This window comes from Gouania willdenowi, chromosome 21 (assembly GCF_900634775.1).
Source record: "Gouania willdenowi chromosome 21, fGouWil2.1, whole genome shotgun sequence".
In the NCBI taxonomy this organism is placed as follows: domain Eukaryota; kingdom Metazoa; phylum Chordata; class Actinopteri; order Blenniiformes; family Gobiesocidae; genus Gouania; species Gouania willdenowi.
This window is the reverse complement of record NC_041064.1, coordinates 682176-704977: the sequence shown is the minus strand read 5'-3', so window position 1 is coordinate 704977 and position 22802 is coordinate 682176. Positions and strand designations below refer to the sequence as shown.

The window sequence follows — 22802 nt, the reverse complement described above, 5'->3', positions numbered from 1 at the left end:
TAGTACAATGTAACCACAGTGCATCATCAAGCAAAGGTTATAATACCTTCAACATCCAGGTTTGCAGTAGTTGAGATGGATCCAGAAGAATTGGTTCCTCTGACTTGATATACATTGACATCCTTCTCATCTGCGTTAGTGATGACCAGCTGGTAATATCCTCCTTTGAACTCCAGGGCTTTGACCTTGGTTCCGTCGGCCATGATCTCCTTTCCACCACAATACCATTTTACCACAGGCTTTGGATGTCCGATGATCTGGAAAGCAAATTAAAAAAGAGTGATTGAATGTAAGAAAAGATCAGACAAAATGCCACCTGGCCGAAAGATGAGTGCTTTAAATGGAAGTGTTTGACAAAATCTGCAGACGTAAAAATACTTCAAAGTAAATGGTGACTATAGTGATGACATAAATCACTGTATGACAGTGTTCAGGTATTGGGTTAAGATGTTCCCCCTCATGGTTTACAGTCATTTATAGTACCATAATATAATAATATAATATATATATTGGTAAGTTATAGCAAATGTATGGAATTTATCAAATGAAAGTTTGATGAAAGGTGCTTGAATCTTAAGTCATTGATGTACCTTTGTGACGAAGGTGGCATTGGAGTGGTATTTTACGGTCATGTCTCGAATCTCCTCTCTGAATGCAGGTGCACGAGGAGTCTGGTCGGACTTGGGGAGGACGGGTGCAGAGATCTCACTCCAGTCGCTTTCACCGCCCATATTAGCACACTTGACGCGGAACTCGTACTCAAAGCCTTCAATCAAGCCCTTAACTTCATAGCTGGTGTCTATCACTTTCTTACTGGTGACCGACATCCACTTGTTCTGCTTCTTTTCACGCTTCTCTAAGTAGTAGTTGGTGATCTTAGCACCACCATCGCTGCTCGGAGGCTTCCAGCAGACCACACAGGAATCCTTGGTGGAACTGATGATGAAGGGCTGCTGAGGAATGCCAGGTTTCTCTGTGAAACAAATGTACAACCTTAGCATGTGCTCTTTGCAGTCACCTGTCAGACAACACGCCACCAAACTCACCAAATGGTGCCTTGATGATCACTACTGATGGTATCTCCAGAGCCTCACTGACTCCATACTGGTTCTGCGCTGAGACTCTGAAGTAGTAACCAGAGCCATCGCTCAGGTTGGGGATGCGACAGGTTGTGCCGGAGACAGATGAAGAGACTAGGTGCCATTGCTCTCCTTCTTTCGCCTCATGTTTTTCCACAATGTAGTTAGTGATCACGGAGCCTCCATCATCCTTGGGAACCTTCCAGCTGATGACAACCGAGCCCTTCAGCAGGGCCTCAACAACTACTGGGCCTTCAGGACTGCACGGTTTGTCTGAAAAAGATTCACAGTATTCATTAGCACCCACCAAGAAACACAGATATTTGATATTGTCTGAGTACCTATTAAACCATCTATCCATCTAGTCATGGATCCTAGGCTGATCTCTGCCCTTACCTTGGATTTCCACACGAAGCACGGTGTCGCAAGTTCCAAACTTGTTGCTGAGCTGTACCTTGTAACGGCCAGCGTTGGTCTTTCTCTGCACATTCCTCACCACTAAGTGAGTGTAGCTCTCCGTGTTCTCAATGATCACATTCTCAGATGGGTTCAGGGGCTTCTTGCCATAGAACCACATTATCTGGGGAATCGGGCGGCCAATGTAGACCACGTGGAGGCGCAGGCTAGTGCCAGCGCCAGCGTAGTACATGTCCTTCAAAGGAAAACCGGGGTGGAACTGTGGTGCCGCCTGGAGACGCAGTTTGCCGCTGGTCTCGATCTCTCCGGCCTCGTTGAGAGCTCTGCATGTGTACAGGCCTTCATCCTCCTGATCGTCCGACAGGATACTCAGCGAGTGGTTGCGCCCATCCGAGCTCATCTTGTACTTGCGACTTTGGATCAGCTCCTTGCCGTAGCGGTACCACTTGATCTCGGGCAGTGGTCTGCCAATGATTCCACAAGTCAGAGTGCCAGACTCGCCAAGTTTGGTGGTTACGTCCTGGATTTCTTCTTTCAAAGCTGGAGCTTCACCAACTACAGAAAAGAAGCAAAGTGACAAAAGACTCGTACTTATTTTGGTTGGTTAGTGTTCGCTGATTTTCATGATCTTGGTGAACACTCTTGACAGCCACAGAGTTATTTTTCAGTGATTAGAGATCTACTGATCTTTGCATGTAACACACATTTAATTATATTAAAGATATGTTTCCACTCACCGCTCAGTTTGGTCTTGATGCCCATGGGAGTGCGACGAGGTCTGCTTAGTCCGGCCTCGTTCTCTGCGAACACTCTGAACTCGTACTCGGTGGCCTCCATCAGACCCCCCAAGGTGAACTGGCGATCTTTGGAGCGCTCCTTGTGGCATTTCTTCCAGGCGCTTTCCCCGGCCTGCCTGTGCTGGATCCAGTAACCCAGGATCTCTTTCCCTCCATCCTGTTCAGGCCTGAGCCAGTGGATGGTGATGCAGTCTTTGGTGATAGAGATGGTGTCGATCTCTCCTGGTTGGCTGGGCTTGTCTGTAGAATGTCAACCAAGGACAAGGCAATACTGAGCAACAGTTTTTAAAACCTTAATATTTCTCAGGGACTAAATGAACTCACCAAATGGATCTTTGCAGACCACAGACTCTGACACAGGACCAGGTTCGCTCTGTCCAATGTCGTTCTGAGCCACCACTCTGAACATGTACTCAGCATCGGGAATGAGACCAGTCATGTTGTACATGGTAGTGGTGATGTGGGTTTTGTTGTGACGGACCCACTTCTCCGTAGACACCTCCCGTCTTTCCACGTAGTATCCTGTGACACGTGAGCCTCCGTCATCCCGAGGCCGAGCCCAGGACAGGGACACTGTGGTCTTGGTCACATCCATGATCTCTGGTGGGTTGCTGGGAGGCTCTGGTGGACCTTTGGTCAGAGGAATGATTGCATTTTATATTCATAATTTGATATTATTATTATTTTCACCCACTCAACACAAACTTGATTGATCAAAACCGACACAACTACTGTCTTTATCTGGAGTCTTTTTGGAGATATTGTACATACTGAGAGATAGAACTTACTGAGCGGTGTCTTTGGAGTGACAGAATCATCAGACTTGAGGGTTCTGCTGATTCCAAACTGGTTCTCAGCTGAAACTCTGAAGTGATATTGCACATTCTCCTTCAGGCCTTTCACCACCAGCGAGGTCTCGGTGACTCGGGAGTCCACCATGTACCAAGCAGCCTTGGGCACCTCTCGCCTCTCAATGATGTATCCCAGGATGTCAGAGCCACCGTCGTCAGAAGGAGGCCTCCAACTGACTCGCACTGATCGTGCCTGAATATCGTCAAACTCCAGTGGACCTTCAGGGCAGTCGGGGCGACCAATCACTTTGACCTGGAGCACAGAGATGTCAGACCAGACCAACGCACTAATTCACATCTTTTCTAAGACCTAATGGAAACTAATAGTGGGGCAGATCTATGACTTACCTTGATGTACACAGCCTTCCTTCCACACTTGTTTTCTAGCAACAAATCATAGGTTCCTGTGTCATCTTTGTGTGCATCTTTGATGACCAGCTCAGTGATGTCATCATGGGTGGCGATCATGGCCCGGTGGGAAATGTCCCGACCATCCTTTGTCCACTTGCAGATGGGGATGGGCTTCCCTTTGATGGGCAATGACAGATGGACGACACCGCCTTGGCGAACCACGTAGCCCTCTTCGTACTTTTTGTCGAGCTCGTAGTCGGGATAAACTGAGGAGTGATTTTAATGTGAGCTCGAAGACAAATATACAGAAAGACAGAATTATACAAGTGGGATCTGTTACCAAGCATTTCTTGAACTTTGACCACTCCAGGAATCTCTGCAGCCTCTCCAACTCCACCTGTGTTGCAGGCGATGATCCTAAATTTGTACTCAGCGCCCTGCGGCATGTGGGTGAGTGTGTATTCGCACATCTTGGTGGGTGTGGTGTTGCACAAGGTCCATTCCACCTGGTCCACCTTCTGCATCTCGATGAAGTAACCGCTTATGGCCGAACCGCCTTCCTCGTCAGGAGGCAGCCAGGCCAACGACACAGATGTCCTGGTGGTGTCGGTGACACTGGGCTCCAGTGGAGGACCTGGGGGTTCTGTTCAACAACAGGCACACTCAGTACACACAGAGAGGAATACCAGTGTGAATCAAAGGAAGGAGAAATATGGCTCATACCGATTGGATCCATGGCAACAGTGATGGCCGAGCTTTTGCTGGGCTTGCCGGCTCCTCTCGAGTTGATCGCAGTAACGCGATGTTCGTATTCCAGGCCTTCGATGAGTGCAGATGAGCGGTACCGGGTCATGGTGACTGGGTTCTTGTTGATTTTTAGCCACCTATCAGAATGAGCCTCTTTACGTTCAATGATGTAACCAGCAATGGTAGAGCCGCCGTTGTCCTCGGGCGGTTGCCAGGTTAGCGTCATGCCCTCATGGGTAACATCCACCACCTCGGGTGTACTCGGAGGTCCAGGGATTGCTATCCAAGTAGAAACAAATTGATTAGACATTGACAACTATTTTAGTGTGCTCTCAAAATAAAAACAGTAGATGAGGTAGACAGTAACGCCGTATTGGTTGACTGCTATGATAAAATCTTTTCCTACGATATGAAGTCTGTATAATCAGTGATGAAGCGTTGGAGGACAACTCACTCTTGGCACTCTTGCATTCCACCACCTCTGATTGCAAAAAGCCGCCAATGCCAAAGCGGTTCATGGCAGCCACGCGGAACACGTACTCCGTGCCCTCCGACAGTCTGGTGAACTTGAAGCAGGGTCGAGTCACCGACTCCGATACCGTGGTCCAGCCAGGCCGGTGGGCTTCACGCTGCTCGACCACATAGCCCCCCACGTTAGCACCGCCGTCCTTCTCAGGAGGCTCCCAGCTGGTGGTCACTGACATACCATCCACCTCCTCGATCTTCATGGGACCAACAGGAATGCCAGGTTTATCTGGAAGGAAAACAACAACTTTGTTTAATGTTGGGGAAAATATTTGTTTTTGAATAAACATTGAACAAAAATCATCTTTAGTGTTGCTTCAGCCAACAGATCATTGGATAAACGATGTGAAGTTGGTTTTATCTCAAAAGAAGAGATTTAGTCCATGACAGTCTCTCTAAGTACTGTTTAATACTTTGTTCAACAACTAATTTGCACAGAATCTGACACGAATCCCCTAAATAACATCACTCAGGACTAATGTTTTAGCTTATTGGGTGAAATCAAATACGTTTGATAAGATTTAGATTACTTACAGTTCCAACGTTAATTGCTCAACCAAACCATTAGATCAAATTGTTTAGCTGATCATTTTTACATTAAAAATGAGATATTTTGTGCAGACTCGTTTCTACTTTTTGTTCGATTAACTACAAAGGATTGTTTTTACGACATCTTTTCTCAACATTTTTCTAAAACTTTTCCTAAATGTTCTCATTTATTCATCGTACTAGGTTAGAGGAATAGGTCAAACCTACTGATTTAATGACTCAGACATGAATTGTTTGGGAGCTGACACTGTGATGCCTCGTCTTACCAAGGATGATGACTTTGATGACCTCGGTGGCCACGCCCACTGTGTTCTTCACCTCCAGCATGTAGTCTCCGGTGTCGTTGATGGTTGTTTCACGGATGACAAGGTGGCTGTTTTTACCGTTGCTGTCAATCTTGATGCGCTCCAGGCTGTCCTTCAGCTTGGTGCCACCGAAGTACCACGAGCAGACCGGGACCGGTTTGGCATTGATGGGAATGTTGAGGTCGATGGGTTTCCCACGGTGGACATGAAGGACCTTCTGAGGCAGACTGGTCATATCGATCTTGGGCGTCACTGAAATAAAGAAGAGTCAAATGAGCGTCTGTAATTTGATTTGAGTTTGTTGACTGAACACTCCTACCTTTGATGTCCTGGATGACAACAGGAGTGACCATGTCCATGGGCTCACTGGCTCCCCTGCTGTTAGTGGCTCGGACCCTGAACAGGTACTGGTCATTCTCAGTGAGTGCTTGTATGGTGTGCTGGCACACAGATGCTTTAACTGTGGCCACGGCGCTCCACCTGTCCGAGCCCACCTTGCAGGCCTCGAGGACATATCCACTAAGCCGGCTGCCACCATCGTGCAGAGGCTTCTTCCACTGCAGCGTTACCGAGGACTTCGTGACATCGGCAACCTGGAGGCCCTCCGGCACCGACGGCACCTCGCACACTAGCACGGCCTCAGCTGTCTCGCAGGGCTCGCCGACGCCGTAGATGTTCTCCGGTAGTACTCTGAAGAAGTAGTGCACGCCCTCCTCAAGGCCGCTGATCCTGAATAGGGTCTTTCTGCACTCGGTGGTGACGGTCTTATATGATTTCATGCTGGCTTCGCGCTTCTCAATGATGTAATTGCTGACATGCGCGCCACCGTCAATGCTAGGGACGTCCCAAGTGATCACCACGGACTCTTTGGTGTATTCCTTCACTTTGACTGAGTCTGGAGGACCAGGAGTGTCTGCAGAAGAAGCACCAGGAGAAAAACTTTACGTTATCTATTTAACCTCTATAGAACCAAGAAGGTCACACTGAGATTAGGACATTTTGTTATTTTGTTAAGAAATGTTAAAAACAACATTAAGTGGTAGCACATCGATGAAGTTACAAGAGAAAGTACAATGTAATCCTAACATTACACAACATAACATACACTGTAAATGATTTCAACCACACGTGACGTACCGTATACTTTAACCAGGATTGTGGCGGTCTTCTTGCCGGATGGATTCTCTGCTTCCACAACATATTTTCCCGAGTCGTAGCGGCTGACCTTTTCCATGATTAGCAACGTGTAGCTGTCGGTGGTCTCAATAAAGCTGCGTCTCTGAAGCTCCACGCCAGTCTTCCGCCAGGCGACGACTGGCATTGGCCGGCCGGTGACGGACACAAACAGGCGCAGGGTGCCTCCAGCGCGAAGACACACTGTTTTCCTCACATCATCTGCAAGTTCCAAGTCGGGCATTTCTTGAAAGAAAACAATGATGACGTTTATTTCTCTTTCATTTTCCATGTATCCAAAATCCAACAGATCTTTAAAAACCTTACCGATCTTCTCCAGGGGTTCCACCTCTGCACTGGGATCACTGAACTCGCCGGTGCCGTTGCTGTTGATGGCGGCTACTCTGAACCTGTACTTCTTATTGGCTGCTAAGCCAGCGGCCACGTATTTATTGTTTTTGAGAGGCTTGGTGGTGGCTCGGTACCACTGCTCAGATCCTTCCTCCAGGATCTCCATCACATAGCCACTGATGTCTGAGCCACCGTCGTACATGGGCCGCGTCCAGGTCATGCTGATGCTGTGCTTAGAGGTGTCGGTGATATGAGGCACGGATGGAGGAGCCGGAGTGTCTGAGACAGAGATGCACACATGGGTGTCATGGAGATATCAGAGCGCAGCGTGCTAATGAGAGACTGAGGATTGTCTTACAGGTTGGGTCTTTGCAGAGGATGTACGCAGAGGCATCACTGGGCTGGCTGTCACCGGCAGCATTCACCGCAGTCACCCTGAACTGGTATTCACTACCTTCCAGTAAGCCGGTGATCTTCAGACGGGTGTCGTATATGGTGTAGTTCTTATTCACCCGAGTCCACCTGGATCAGACGAGTAACGTCACCATTATTCTGAGATCTACACTAAGTCTCAAATATTCAGCATACGTAGACAATCTAATAATCTACAGGGAATTTTACAAAAACACATAAAATAAAGGATGTTCATCAAAGCTGACCAGAAACAAGCTGATAGTTCCGTCCCCTCAGAAATCCAAATGTTGGCTCTGTCCAAAGTCCCATACTAAGGTATGGCTGTTTGTGTTATATGTTGAGAAAAACAAGGGCCTGCTTTACACCGTTAAGTTACATTTCGTTTTTGTTTTCAATTGGTTTTTTTAAGTTGAATGTGAGCTGCCTCATTGGTAGGAATCAGCCTCATTTACATTCAGTTTTTAAATGAATAATTTAAACATGTTGTTACGCAGACGTCAACAACTTCACGAGGCACTTTGGTTGGTAACCAATCAAAGGCTATTTAGGACAAACTTGGTGCTTGGTAAGCACTGTTGATTACATTAGTGTAATGAGAAATGGTGCTCCAGGACTAAATACAGACTCCTTTTAAATTCATTCATGTGATTTGTTATTGGTTATCTGCCCGAAAGACCCTGATATCCAGCTTTAATTCAGGGGAAAGGAGAAGGTGGATTAGGGTGGGTTTGTAAGTAGAAAACAGAAGACGTACAGTGCTGGAGTTCAAGACAAATTCTGACCTGGTGCTGCTCTTCTCTCGTTTGTCCACGATGTAGGTTTTGATCTCACTGCCTCCGTCGCTCTCTGGCTTCAGCCACTCAATAACAACATGCTCCTTAGCCACAAACACGGCCTCTGGTGCACCCGGGGAGGATGGAATCGCTGAGAGGGAGAAGTTTGGATTATGAGACATGGTTGTGTACCAGACGTGGTGGTTTGAACTCAAACGTACTGTAGGCGTTCCTGGCAATGATGGGTTCAGACTCCAGGGGAACTCCAGGTCCGTACTTGTTGACGCCTCGGACTCTGAAGATATACTCGTTGTTCTTAATAAGCCTGGAGCTGACACACGACAGAGACTTGCACTCAGTCTCCATGATGACCCAGTTAAGGCGACTGGTTTCACGACGCTCCACTATGTAGTGGGAGACAATGTCTCCACCGTCCTCCAGAGGGATCTTCCAGGAGACCGTACACTTCTCCTCCGTCACCCTACTGATGATGATCTTATCAGCCGGCTGTCCAGGAGTGTCTGAAAAACAAGAGACAGGTTTGTTTGGTCTAAGCATGTAAACCGTTCTTACAGTACCACTAGATGGTTTCTCTTGGCTGCTCACCCAGAACTTTGACACTGACGGATGCTGTCTTAATGCCGGTGGCGTTCTTCACAGTCAGGGTGTATCTGCCCGTGTCATATCTGTCACAGTTCTTGATGACGGCCATGGCTCTGGTGGCGGTGTAGGTCAGGGAGTACTTCTCTCCAAGCTCCAGGATCTTATCACCCTTCGCCCAGAATACTGTTGGCTCAGGTTTACCGCCAACCATGCCGTCCAAGACTAGGTCAGAGCCGGCCATCACTATGACCGTCTCACCAATCAGCCTACTGTCCAGTTCAGCTCTGGGGAAAGCTGCAAATGCAAGAACAGGATTACAAGGGTTCATTAGTGATACTCTACTACAAACATAACATTCAAACATCAGAAAATCGGATTGTTTTATTTCTGGAGTAATTAGGTAGTAGGAAACAAAGGAACAAGTGTTTCATTGAATAACAAATAAAAAGAAAAGCAACTTTAGAATGTGGATAATTGTAGAAAATGTATTAATTAACATACTAATGATAAAGAGATTTTCTTTAAGCCTAAATGTAGTAGGATGCAGGGTACACCCCTGGACAGATACCCACTTCTTCACATGAATAACCCACAGTAACAAATATTTACAAGTGCACTATTGTTTGAATTTCAATGTGTGCTGTCAGACGGAAAAGACAAAGATGGTGTGATTTGTGTGAGTTGTAACTGAAAACATCCTTGCAAAGCATAATTTCTGGCCGAACACAAAAGTCAGAGCTACTGTTGTTCTTCATCTTAATCTTTGTTCTGATAAACTCTCTCAGTTCTTGTCAGCCAGCGTTTGTAAATAAGACAGTGTCGGGAAAGGTTTGAATGAATGACTCCTACTTCTGCTCCACAGGTTCAAACAAACAAAAACGTACAATATTCATCTTTGCAGGTAACCGGCCCCGTGGACTCGGACGGGGCACTGTGGACACCGGCTGCATTCTTGGCGATGACGTGGTACTCGTAGATGTCTCCCTCTCCCAGGTTGCAGACTGTGAAGTAGTTCTCTGTGATGGTGGTGTAGTTGCACTTGAGCCAGCGGTTGTCATCCCACTCGTCCGTGCTGTAGACCTTTCTCTCCACCACATAGCCCACGATTTTGCTCCCGCCGTCGTTAAAGGGCACAGTCCAGCACAGGGACACCGAGGAGCGGCTAACATCGGTCACCTCGGGTTTACCAGGAGGATCTGATTGAAAAGAGGAAATCCGTCACCAACCAAACCCTCAGCTATAATCAATAGGTCAACATTTATTTATTTACTGTGAGGATTCACAAAAAGAAACAATCGTCCATAAAAGAAAAGAAAAAGTAATGTCTCAATGCTGCTATACATTAAAAAACCTTAATCAAGAAGCTTCAAATCCATCCCAACAAAGGAAGCCTTCAGAGATATTTTGTCTCTTTAAAACAGCCATGACTACATTTTCTCTGTAGTATTTAGTATTTATTTTTATTTAATTTTTTTCTACATTAGTATTTATTTCTCTGTTGTATATAGTAAACACATTGTATCACTCCATAATTAATTTCATTTTGGGGGTAAATATTTCTATCTTTCTTTTTCAAATGTGGATTAATTTCATAATCCTTTATACATTGCTACATGCTGTGAGTTTAAATGAATGATGTAATCCAGTGTTTATGTGCTGTGTACAAGAATCCTGAAATGCGTTCAACTTCTTAGTTCCAAGGCTTTTCTTAATTAATGTAAATGTAAGAAATGTAATTCCTCAGACACGGACAGGGACACTCACCAACAGGATTAAGAGCCACCACAGGTCTGGAGGCCTCGCTGGCCTTGCTGATACCAGCCAGATTCATGGCATATGCCCTGAACTGGTACTCCAGGCCCTCGATCAGGTTGGACACTTTGTAGTGGCACTCCAGACAGGGCAGCTTGTTCTCCCTCACCCACAGGATGGTGTTCCTCTCCTTTTTCTCGATCCAGTAGCCGGTCACCTGGCTGCCGCCGTCAGCATAGGGCACGTCCCATTTGATGCTGATAGCATTGGCGGACACGGAGACAATATCTGGACGAGTTGGTGGACTCGGTGGTACTGAAACATAAAGAAGTGGACACGAGTTCATCAATGTCAAGTGCAGTCAGAGTCAGCTATAGGACAAGTAAAAAATCCCATATTGTTCGTAAAAAGCCTTTCTAACAAATTGTAAAATAATTTGTATTTCAAAATTATTGTAAATGTATGTACAAAATAAATAAAAAAGGGTTGTTAAGGAAATGGCCTTTAATCAGAGGGTCACTGGTTCTAATCCAACCTGGTCCATCACTGTAGCATGTTTAGCAAGTCCTTTAAACCTAACTGCTCCTGTTGTTTGTCGTTTTGGATAAATAAATCTAAGTCTAATAAATGAAATTGTAGAATTATAAAAATAAACCACTTTAAAGATCTTAGTAAATTGCCAGCAACTTACCAAACGGATGCTCGATGACAACAGCCTTCGACTCCACAGACTTGCTGACTCCAAACTTGTTCTCAGCACACACTCTGAAGGTGTACTCCATGTACTTGGTAAGATGTGTGACTTTGATAGTGGTTCTCCTCACACTGGAGTTTACCACTTGCCAGGAGGCAGATCCTGACTCCCGCTTTTCCACAATGTAGTTAGTGATTTCGCTGCCGCCATCGTCGGCCGGCTCGCTCCATGACAGGGTGCAGGACTCGGAAGAGACTCCAGAAATTTCCACAGGACCTGTGGGTGGGGTCGGTCTGCCGATGACAACGACAGTGACTGTGAAGGTCTTAACTCCAGCAGAGTTCTCCAGGGCCAGGAAGTACTTCCCGCTGTCGCTCCTTTTGCTGTCCTTCACCACAAGAGTCGTCCTCTCCATTGTAGTCCTGATGGAGACTCTGTCGGTCTCCTTTAACTTCATCTCCTCCAGCTTCCAGGTCACTTTAGGTGCAGGTCTGCCGCTGATGGGGATATCAATGGTGAAGGTGTTGGAGATCTTGCAGGTGATGAGCTGGTTAGTGATGCTGCTGAGGTCTGCTGTGGGTTCAATGCGAGGTTCTTTGATGACCACTGAGCTGAAAGTACTTTGAGGTTCACTGATTCCAGCATCATTCCAGGCTTTGACTCTAAAGTCATACTCTGTGTTCTCAATCAGACCGTCCACAAGCATCTTTGTAGTCTTCGGTTCTCCAGCGACAACCCAGCGGTCGGTGTCCTTAGCTTTGAACTCAACAATGTAGCCTCTAATGCGGCTTCCTCCATCGTGTTCAGGTTTGAGCCACACTAGAGAGGCGGTGGAACTGGAAGTATCAACAACATCCAGCCTTTTAGGTGGTGCAGGTTCTTCGGTTGCAATAACAGGTTCTGTCATTTCATGAGGTTCTCCCTGGCCATATTGATTAACAGCAATCACTCTGAACACGTAGGGGATGCCAATTTCCAGGCCTGCTGCCCTGATCATCTGGCGAGTGCACTTGGTGCTGACCTCCTGCCAAGCAAGACGGCTCGCCTCACGCTTGTCCACTATGTAGTGGTGGATTCTAGCACCACCATCAGTATTTGGGGCATCCCACATTAGCGTTAAGGCTCCACGGGTAACATCTTTGAAGGTGATTGCTCCGGGAGGTCCGGGAGTGTCGAGAACCTTGACAGTGAAAGTAATAGATTTGCGCCCACTGTTGTTCTCCAAGAACAGAGCGTATTTACCAGCCTCATATCTAGTGCAACCCTCAATAGTCAGGGTGGAGAATGAATCTGTAGTGTTAATGTCAGCCATTACTGGGAGCTCTCCATCAACCTTGGTCCAGGTAGCAAGAGGAGCTGGCTTTCCTCTGAAAGCGATGTGAAGGGTAACGGTGCCGCCGTTCTTTACAATGTGTGTCTGCTTAAAGTTGGCATCAATGTCTATTTCAGGAGATGTAAGTCTGTCCAGAGCCTGGACGGGGTTGGATATCACGCAGGCTTCACCTTGTCCTGATCCGTTCACAGCACTGACCCTGAACTTGTATAGCTCTGCAGGAACAAGTCCTTTGGCGGTGTATGTAGTGTGGATACAGATTTGATTATTGACTCTGTGCCACTCCTCCAGACTAGCTTTACACATGTCAATGTTGTAGCCAATGATGTCTAAACCTCCGTCAAACACAGGCTTGGTCCATTCCAGGGTGACCGAGTTTTTGGTGGAGTCGATGACCTAAGGAAGAAAAGAGCAAGAGTTACTCAAATTGTAACAAAGTTCTTACTGGTCTGTAACTGATTCATAACGCTGCAGCTCCAGTCCTCAATTAAGACCGAAAGAGTGAATCATATTAGTTCAGTTCTCAGATCTTGACAGTGGCGTTCTGTCCGTCAGAGAATCAACTTTAAATAATGCTGTTAAACCAAAATACGTATCTGAGTTGTGGTGTGTTGATGTGTCTTCTTTCACTGCAACTACCAAGTCAAATTCCTCGTATTGTACTAACTGTACCTGGTCAATAAACGCTGATTCTGATTCTGATTCTGATTCTGATATGCTTGCAACATTATGAACCATCCAGGCCCCTCAGGTGATCTGGGACAGACTTGCTTTCTGTCACAGATTTCAAACTAAACACCAATTAAATTTGGAACAAACAAGCAGAGAACTGCAGATATGCCTCCACTATGAGCTCCTTTAAATCAACAATGAAGACCTTTCTGTTTGACATGGCCTTGACATGAATCAAATAATATACTATTGTATTTCCAATATCTTTTATCAATTATTTAACTTCATCACTTTTTAGTCCTAAATGACATTTTTACGTTTTTGCTTTAACTGCTTTTCTCATTCTGTGAAGCACTTTGAATAATATAAATAAACCTGCCTTGCCTAATGTCTGAAACAGGATATGAACACTCTCTTCCAAGATTAAATCATCAGTTCCAAGCCACATAAACATGGATTGAATGATTGGGTACATTTCTAGTAGACGTCAAAGGGTTCCAACCATTTTACCTTAACTACAGTGGGTGCACTGGGAGCACTGGTTGGCTCTCTGGTCTTGAAAAGCCTGGAGGTGCTACTGGCCGGTCCGACGCCAGCACCGTTTTCGGCCATGACACGGAACTCGTACTCATTGCCCTCAGTGAGGTTGATTACACGGTGTCTCAGCTCAGTAATGGGCCTCTTGGAGGAAACCTTCAACCATTGCAGGCTCTTTTTCTCCCTCCTCTCCAGGATGTAGTGCTTGATTTCATTGCCTCCATCAGACCTGGGCCGAGTCCAGCACAGGGTGATGCTGTCTCCTGTCACATGGGTAGCATCGGGGGTACCAGGGGCATCTGGCACAGCTGAAGAGCAGAATTAAAGTTAAGATATATATTAGAAATGAGTAAAAGGATTTGACCAAGGTTTGAGTTTAAGTTACTCAAGGGTACACACTGGTAGATGGACTAATTGGATAATGCTTTTTGTAACTAAATAAACACATTAGGTCTTCTGCCTACTACACATCCACATTAGAAAACCTGATGTATGTCATATGGTATGAAAACGTTTTTAAAAACTTTATGATCATGAGAGATTAGACTTACTGTACTGCATCTGTGCAACGAACGGCTCCGAGTCTAGTGGTTTCCCAACGCCATACTTGTTGACTGCTGAGATCCTGAACTGATACTCATTACCCTTTATGAGGTTGGTGGCATTGTATGAGCAAGCTTCACATTTGGAAGTGACCATGGCCCAGGAGATCCTGGACGTCTCCCTTTTCTCCACCACATAGTGTGTGATGGCAGCACAGCCATCATTCTCAGGCGGGTTCCACCATACGGTGCACTTCTCAGCAGTGATGCCGGTGAAGCGGACAGGACCCTCCACAGATCCAGGGGTATCTGAGAGCAGAGAAACGGTCAGAGTCATTATTGATCACAAAGGGTAGAAACTGCTTGTCTGTGATTACAAACCTTGAACTCTGACATTCACATCAGACTTTCTGGTACCAGAACTGTTTTTGGCCTCTACTGTATAGATTCCACGGTGGTTTCTGTTCGCATCACGGACAAACAGGTGGCTGGTCCCAATCCCCGTGGTGATCTCAATGTCGATCATTGTCCTCTTGTCAATTTCTTTGCCATCCTTGTACCAAACCACCTGTGGTACCGGACGTCCAGTAATGCTGCAGCTCAGCTTCACATTCTCCCCAGCCCTTATTGTGGGCACTTGGTCAGGAGACCACTCAATCTCTGGAGTGACTGTGGAAGCAAAGCGCACAAATCAAGATTCCAGAAGTAAAGTTTAGTGAGAGTTATTGAAGTGATACAGAAGCAGAAGGAAACCCTTACTGCTCTCGTCTTTGGTCATGATGTATGCTGAGGCGTTAGAGGGTGGGCTTACAGTGCCAACAGCATTTCTGGCAATGACTCTGAATTCAAATCTGTCTCCAGGGGAAAGACCAGTCACGGTGAACTGAGTCTCACTGATGTCAGTAAAGTTGCAGCGCAACCATTTAGCTCGGCCCTGTCGCCTCTCCACGCTGTACGCCACAATCCGACTGCCTCCATCCTTCTTAGGAACGTCCCACTTCAGGGTTACAGAGTCTCTAGTAGTATCGATGCAGACTGGGGTGCCAGGAGGATCTGATAGAGCAAGGATGACGTTTAGAGCAGAAAATAAATACTTTAGTGGTAAAAAAAATTATATTTTGACACACTTACCAACAGGGGAGATGGCAAGGGCATGTTTGCTCTGCTCACTGACGGGACTGAGTCCAGCATTGTTCTCAGCGTAGACCCTGAAGGAGTACTCCAGTCCTTCAATGAGGCTGATGATCCTGTACTCTCTATTGGAGATGATGGTGGAGTTCACTTTCTGCCAAAGCAGACTGTTTCTGTCCTTCTTTTCCACGTGATAACCCAAAATAGGCGAACCCCCATCAAAGTCTGGGGCATCCCATTTGATGGTCATGCCATCACTGGTGATGTTGTAGGCCAATGGTTTTCCTGGTGCACCAGGGGGCTTAAACTGGTGTTGTGCAATTGCATCTGAGGAGATAAGAGGCTCGCTGACACCATACTTATTCTCAGCCCGAACTCTGAACTGATACTGGGTTCCTTTGACTAGGTTAGGGATCTTAAAGGAGGTCCTGACAACGCTGGAACACACCATCTTCCAGTTTGCCTGTGAGGTTTCCCGTTTCTCTACGCTGTAGCAGGTGATTTCACCGCCTCCGTCCTCCTTCGACTCATCCCAGGAGATAATGATGCTCTGAGCTTTAATCTCATCAAAGCGGACTGGACCAACGGGCACCGAGGGTGGTCCAAGAGTGATCACGTTGATGTCAAAGTAGTTTTTGACCATTCTGTTGTCCAGGACCAGGGTGTACTGTCCAGCATGTTCTTTCTTCACTCCCCTAACTGTAACTGCGGTTTTGTTGTCAGTCGTCCTGAAGCGAACCTTTTCACTTTCCTTCAGAGTCAGGTTGTCTTTCAGCCAGCTGATGGCAGGTCTGGGTTTGCCCTTGAAAGGTAGCTCTATGTGGATGTTCTGCCCAATGCGAACAGCCAGTTCTCCATTGGGGTAATCTAGAAGAGTGGCTTCAGGCGGGATGATGTAGTCAACCACCGTGATGGGACCGATTTGGGAGAAGTCGCTGGTACCCTTCTCGTTCTTGGCAAACACTCTAAACTCCATGATGGCGTTCTCCTTGAGTCCAGTGACTTCGCAATTACAGCGTTTGCAGGTTGCACCTAGAGACCAGTTAACCTCTTCCTGGGCTCTCTTTTCAATAATGTAATCTGTGATATGACTGCCACCATCGTGGTCTGGTCTAGTCCACTGAAGGGTCACAGAACTTTTGGTGGAGTCCACCATCACCAGGTCTTTGACACCTCCAGGGGTCTCAGTGGCTCTGACAGGCTCAGATGTCTCACATGTGTCACCAACACCAAATTCATTTTCAGCAGACACTCTGAAAAAGTATGCCGTGTCCTCCACCAGGTCTGACACTTTGATGGTTGTATTCAGACACTCAGCACTGATCACCTGATAGGCCTTCATAGTGGAGGCCTTCTTCTCTACAATGTAATTGGTGACGGGGGAGCCACCATCAATGTGAGGAGCCTCCCAGCTGAGAGTTAGCTTTCCTCTGGTCACGTTCTTAACCAAAAGTTTCTGGCAGGTGGACGGACTATCCTGGACCTTCAGAGAAACTGTTATGATCTTGGGCTCTCCCACGCCATTCTCAATCTCTAACATGTATTTTCCGCAGTCATCGCGGGTGACTTTGGGGATAAAAAGTGTGGTTGCTCTCTCGGTGCTGCTGATGGTAAAGCGGTTGTCACCGGATATGTTACGGTCATCGCGACGCCAGGTGACGTTGGGGGCTGGGCGTCCCTTCAGTGGAATAAACACATGGACATCACGGCCGGCTCTTGCTGTGTACTGTGTTGTCATGGGAACATCTAAGTCCAAATCTGCCTCCTCTGTTGTAAACAAAAAAACAAGCCCTAGTTTGTCAGAGAACATAGCAATACAAAACAACAAGATGGCGCTAAAGTCTTAATGTGACATGAATACACACCGAGAATGTCTTTGGCTTGAACTGGCTGGTACATCTTGATATCTTCTCCTCGGCCTTTGCAATTGACAGCAAAGACCCTGAAGAAATAGTATGTGCCAGGCTTAAGGTGGGACACCACATACTCACAGGTCTTAACCTCTTTGTTAATGGTCACCCATTCTCTGTCTTCTGAGTTCATCTGGTCCAGAACGTAGTGAGTGATTTCACTTCCACCATCATAGACAGGTCTCTCCCAGCCGAGAGTGATGGAAGTCTTTGTGGAGTCAACCACACACAGCTTAGATGGTTCACCAGGCAGATCTGGAGACAAAAAGAGGTGTTGTTAGAGTATTTGCATGAGAACCAAAATGAAGCTGAGGTGGAATGCCTACCAATAGGGTCGTAGGCCTTATAGAGGTCAGAGTCCTGAGAGTAGTTTCCAGCTCCAGCTTTGTTCACAGCACAGACTCTGTACTGGTACTCATTGTTCTCTACCAGATGAGTGACCTTCTGTCTGGTGTCTCTGATTGTGCCCTTTACAACCTGGATAGCAAAAATGACAACATGTATTTACTAAAATCCTAAAGAAAGACTTTCCGCACTTTTGTGTTTTTCACAAGATATACAAGAGTATCATATACTTTGTAGATAATCTGACACTCTGACACATATTGAGGGTGGAACTGGAAACTTTCAGGGTGCCAAAGTACTGAATGCTATAAAAACTTTAATACTTTATTACTTTTCTAATGAAAATATTAATTGCTACTGCAAGTCTTAGAAAATGGACAAACCTTGAACCACTGCAGACTTTTCTTCTCCCGTTTCTCAAGGTAGTAGCCGTCGATGTCGCTACCGCCGTCCATTGCTGGTCTCTCCCAGATCACTGTCATGGTGGACTTGGTGATCATGGTGACCGTAGGCTTGGAAGGTTCACTAGGTGGTACTGCATGTGATAAAATTGTGTTAGTGGAAATGTAATCAATAATTGTGGTTTTATGGATGTTGAATTATTTGAGGAACTTTAAATACCAAAGGCATTCCTTGCAATGACTGGCTCTGACTCTAACGGATCACCAACGCCAAACTTGTTGATACCGCGCACCCTGAAAATGTACTCGTTTCCCTGAATGAGCCTGGGCACGTTCACAATGCAGTCCATCAGCTTCTCAGACACAATGGACCACATCACCCTGCTGGTTTCTCTCTTTTCCACAATGTAATGAGTCACCATGGCTCCTCCCTCATCGGCTGGCGGAGACCACATGATGGTTATGTTGTCGGCTGTCACCTTCTTGAACTGAATCTCTCCAGCAGGGGGACCAGGCCGGTCTGTGGGAAGGAGAGAAGGTTCTCATGTAAAGGTGACTCAAGTATGTAAGCGCCCAAATTTCATATATGTCAACCACAGAAAATACACAAAAATAACCTTTATTTTCCATACAAAAGGGTTAGGGTTGGTGTAAGTTGGTAAGTAACAAGCCTGTAAATACCTTGGATGAGGAGCCTGACGATGGCACAAGCAGAGCCCAGTGAGTTCTTTACTCGGACCTCGTAGGTCCCAGAGTTCAAGCGAGTGGTTTCCTTCAGGAACACGCTGGTGGACTCAAAGGTGTGCTTGAAGGTGAGCTGTGCCCCGGGCTCCAGCTCTCGTCCATCTTTGAACCATTCAATGGTGGGGGTGGGTTTGGCTATGATGTTGAACCTGAGCTCCACGTTGGAACCAGCCATGTGCTTGACCTCGCTCATATACTCCTGTGATACTTGAATCTCTGGCGCGCCTAGAGGACAACAGCATAACAACACAAGATAGGGGTTGTGAACCACAACCTATTTGAAGATTCCGTTTTAGATTCAAATGTACATATTGAGCAGGACCAATATTGTATGATGGCTGTTTGTTTAAATAATTTCTATTTATATTCCTCTTGAGTGTGTTTTCTGCTGGTGCACTGGTTTTCTACCATAGTCCAAGTGGGAGTCTGTGAGCTGACCTTGACTGTCTCCCTTGGTGTGTATGATCTAGGTGAGACCCTGAACAGAATCATCCAGTATTGACTGCATTCTTCTTACTGGAAATCTATCAGTGGCCGTTCTTTTGTAGATATTCAAGTTAGCAGTTACGATAATGAATGCCTGTTAGAAATACAAGTGTTTGTTCTCACATAATTTATAATCACTGAGAAAAAGATATTCACCTCAATATTATTTGGTAACAGGAGGCATCAGAACTCATATTAGTGTAAATAATTTGAGTAAGGAACACATTTTATAGATAATTGTGGTAACATTAGGTCTTTGCAGATGATTATTAAAACAAACCAATTTCTTCGAGTTTCTGTAAAGATTCCAATCATATTAGATATCATGCATCCTGAACAAAAGAATATAAAGTGAGGGTCCAATTAAAGTCATTGATTTAAAATGAACAGGTTATCTCCATGTGTTAAGTATAATCTACACTCTGTAGCCAGGAATGAAAACATACCGTAGGTGTCGACGCAGGTAGCCGGTCCAGCCGTCATGGACGGGTTGCTCACTGAGCCGACAGCATTCCTGGCCATGACTCTAAACTCATAGGACTCGTCCTGTGTCAGGCCAGACACAATGAACCTAGTGTCGGTCACATTGGTGAGGTTGGCCTTGGACCACTTAGAGCTGACACCTTCTCTCTTCTCAATCAGATACCCGGTGACCAAAGAGCCACCATCATAGTTGGGCTTCTCCCAGGCAAGGCTGATGGAGTTTTTGGTGATGTCACTGATGCGCAGATTAATAGGAGGCTCTAAGGGAACAGATGGAGCAAAAGTCAGGACAGACTGCACCTGTAAAAATTGGGCAGTTACCACAAATAATATCTGTAACGCACCACAGGCGTCAATAGCCAGCACTGCGTCAGAAGCCTTGCTGAATGCACTAATTCCAGCGGCATTCTCTGCAGCAACCTTAAACTCATAAATGAGTCCAGCGTTCACATTGGTGACTTTGAAGTGCGTGGCTCGGATGATGGTTGTGTTCACCCTCTGCCAAAGGAGGCTGTTTCTGTCTTTCATCTGGAGATGGTAGCCAAAAACATGGCTGCCCCCATCTGACTTGGGCTCCTTCCAGGCAACGGTGATGGTCTCTCGTGTGACAGCAGTGACTTCAGGTGTTGACGGAGTGTCAGAAATAGCTAGGAGAGAGGCGAAAGGAAAATGTTGTAGAAAACTGAAGAGCTGAAATAAAAAGTGACAATATTTCCTGCCTCTAAAACATATTCTTCTCCTTAAAACAGTGAGTGAGTGAGTAGGTGGATCATTAATACTAGTCCTCTTCAACAACATGCTGTCTACTAAAACCTAAAATTAGCTTCATGAACACAATTCATATAAACAAAATGTGATGTTTTTACTACCATTAACTTTAAAATTATGGTGTGCTCACTGTAGGGCAGGCTGACGCTGACAGCTGGAGAGTCCAGTTGCTCGCTGACACCGTATCTGTTCTCAGCCCGGATTCTGAACTGGTACTCCAGGCCTGTGGCCAGCTTCATGATCTTCATGGTGCAGCGGGCCACAGCAGATGACACGTCCATCCAATTGGCAGTGGTGGTCTCTCTTTTCTGTATGATGTAGTTGGTGATGGGGCTACCGCCGTCATACAAAGGTGGGAGCCACTTGAGGCTGACGCTATCCTCTGTGATGTCGAACAGCTCCACGGGTCCGACTGGAGCACTGGGGCGATCCAGGACCACAATGTTGATAAATGACTTAGTGGTGCCGCTGGAGTTAGAAGCTGTGATGTCGTAGCGTCCTGAGTCTCCAGCTATGCTCTCCCGGAGAATGATCTTGATGTTGTCGATAGTGACGTCAGAGTTAAACCTCATGGTGGACTTGAGCAGCACATTGTCCTTGGATAGAGAGACTTTAGGCAGAGGTCGGCCAGTCATCGGGATCTCACACTTGAGAGTGGATCCAGCTCTGACATAGACTGTGTTGTGAGGGAAGTCCTTCATGATGATCTCAGGAGATTCTAAAAGATTAAATATGAGAGCAAGGTGAGACATTTGATCATACCTCAAACTAGTTACTGTCTTGCATTTTTACCTAAAACAAGGTATGCTTTACACATTTCTAGAGCTGAGATGCAATTTTCAGTTCTGGTCAAAGGATGTACGTATCACTTGTGTTTCATTTGGTGCAGATGAGGGAAAAAAAAAAACGTCTTCCAGCATTTTGCTATTAGTAGCTTTTAGAAATGCATCAACCATTAACCCAAGTTTGAGAGTAAACATAGGCTGGAATACTGTAGTAGTACTACAATCTTATAGAAGACAACTAGCTTTTGCCGACATCACAATAATGATAGTCACTGTTGTGCCTGAACGCATTCAATGAATGATTGTTCATCAACTCCTTCGTATTTTGGTCAAAACGTGAATTAATCGTACTGTATTTCTGCCTGTGGAACGTGTTTGTGAGTGTTTATTCTGACGTTTGTGAAGGCGTTCAGCAGAGTGCCAGATTACTATAGAGCCTTCCAGATGAAAACCCGGCTAAGACATGCAGTAATCAGGCCTTAATTATGTAAAACGAAAAGAGGACAGTAGTCCTAAATGTGTAATTCTTTTTATAAACTTGGAAACAATTAACACCTGATTCCATTTCAGTCCATACTAGCTGCCTGCTTTAGTTCAATGTGGGGAAATGCTAAGATTCTAAGGGGAATAGTTCATAGCAACACATTTTTAAAAAAACAAACTATGAACTAGTTCTTATTTGGAGCTGAAAAATGTTGAATGATGAACTGAACTAATTAATTTTAAAGTTTGTGAACTGAACTTTGAACTAGTTCATGTCCCAACACTGGTGATAGTAGATAGTGGAAGCTCCAATGTATTTTGGTATCTAAAGAGAGGATCTTCAAACCTTAGTTTAGTTTTTAATATTATTGTTTGATCTATAGAAGAGTCTGACTCACCAATCTGATCTTTGACCATCACAGGAACAACCATCTCCTTGGCATCACTGAATCCAGCTAGGTTCTTGGCTCTGACTCTGAAGAAGTATTCAGCATTCTCCCGGAGACCAGACACTGTCAAGTGAATGGACTTGGACATGCCACACTTGACCCATTTCTCTTGGCCTTTTTCCAGAGCTTCAACCAAGTAGCCTGTGATCCTGCTGCCACCATCCTGTTCTGGTTTTGCCCAGGCCAGGGTAAGGCTCTCCTTAGTCACCTCAGTTACACCAAGCTTCGGTGGTGGGCTGGGTTTTTCTGATTTAAAACAACAACAGATTTGTCATCATTAAGTTTAACATAAACTCTATAATCTATTAAAATTAGCAAATGTCTACAAAGTATCTGATGCTTCATTTAAAAA

General features: G+C 45.8%; 1 protein-coding gene across 1 annotated transcript in view; it reads right to left on the bottom strand.

Annotated features, from left to right (window-relative positions):
- Positions 1-22802, bottom strand: part of ttn.2 (titin, tandem duplicate 2) — a 214246-nt gene that overhangs the window by 5481 nt on the left and 185963 nt on the right. The window contains 36 exon segments of the mRNA XM_028435600.1: positions 47-257; positions 591-973; positions 1047-1352; positions 1476-2051; positions 2234-2533; positions 2618-2923; positions 3082-3397; positions 3493-3761; positions 3836-4138; positions 4219-4521; positions 4697-4996; positions 5583-5873; positions 5941-6534; positions 6759-7040; positions 7122-7424; positions 7504-7667; positions 8342-8483; positions 8554-8853; positions 8939-9229; positions 9820-10131; positions 10700-11002; positions 11379-13110; positions 13897-14231; positions 14475-14774; positions 14847-15134; positions 15225-15518; positions 15597-17363; positions 17462-17761; positions 17833-17983; positions 18235-18386; positions 18473-18772; positions 18934-19221; positions 19929-20225; positions 20310-20612; positions 20864-21451; positions 22400-22696. Of these exon segments, the coding sequence (XP_028291401.1) occupies positions 47-257; positions 591-973; positions 1047-1352; positions 1476-2051; positions 2234-2533; positions 2618-2923; positions 3082-3397; positions 3493-3761; positions 3836-4138; positions 4219-4521; positions 4697-4996; positions 5583-5873; positions 5941-6534; positions 6759-7040; positions 7122-7424; positions 7504-7667; positions 8342-8483; positions 8554-8853; positions 8939-9229; positions 9820-10131; positions 10700-11002; positions 11379-13110; positions 13897-14231; positions 14475-14774; positions 14847-15134; positions 15225-15518; positions 15597-17363; positions 17462-17761; positions 17833-17983; positions 18235-18386; positions 18473-18772; positions 18934-19221; positions 19929-20225; positions 20310-20612; positions 20864-21451; positions 22400-22696 (13947 nt within the window).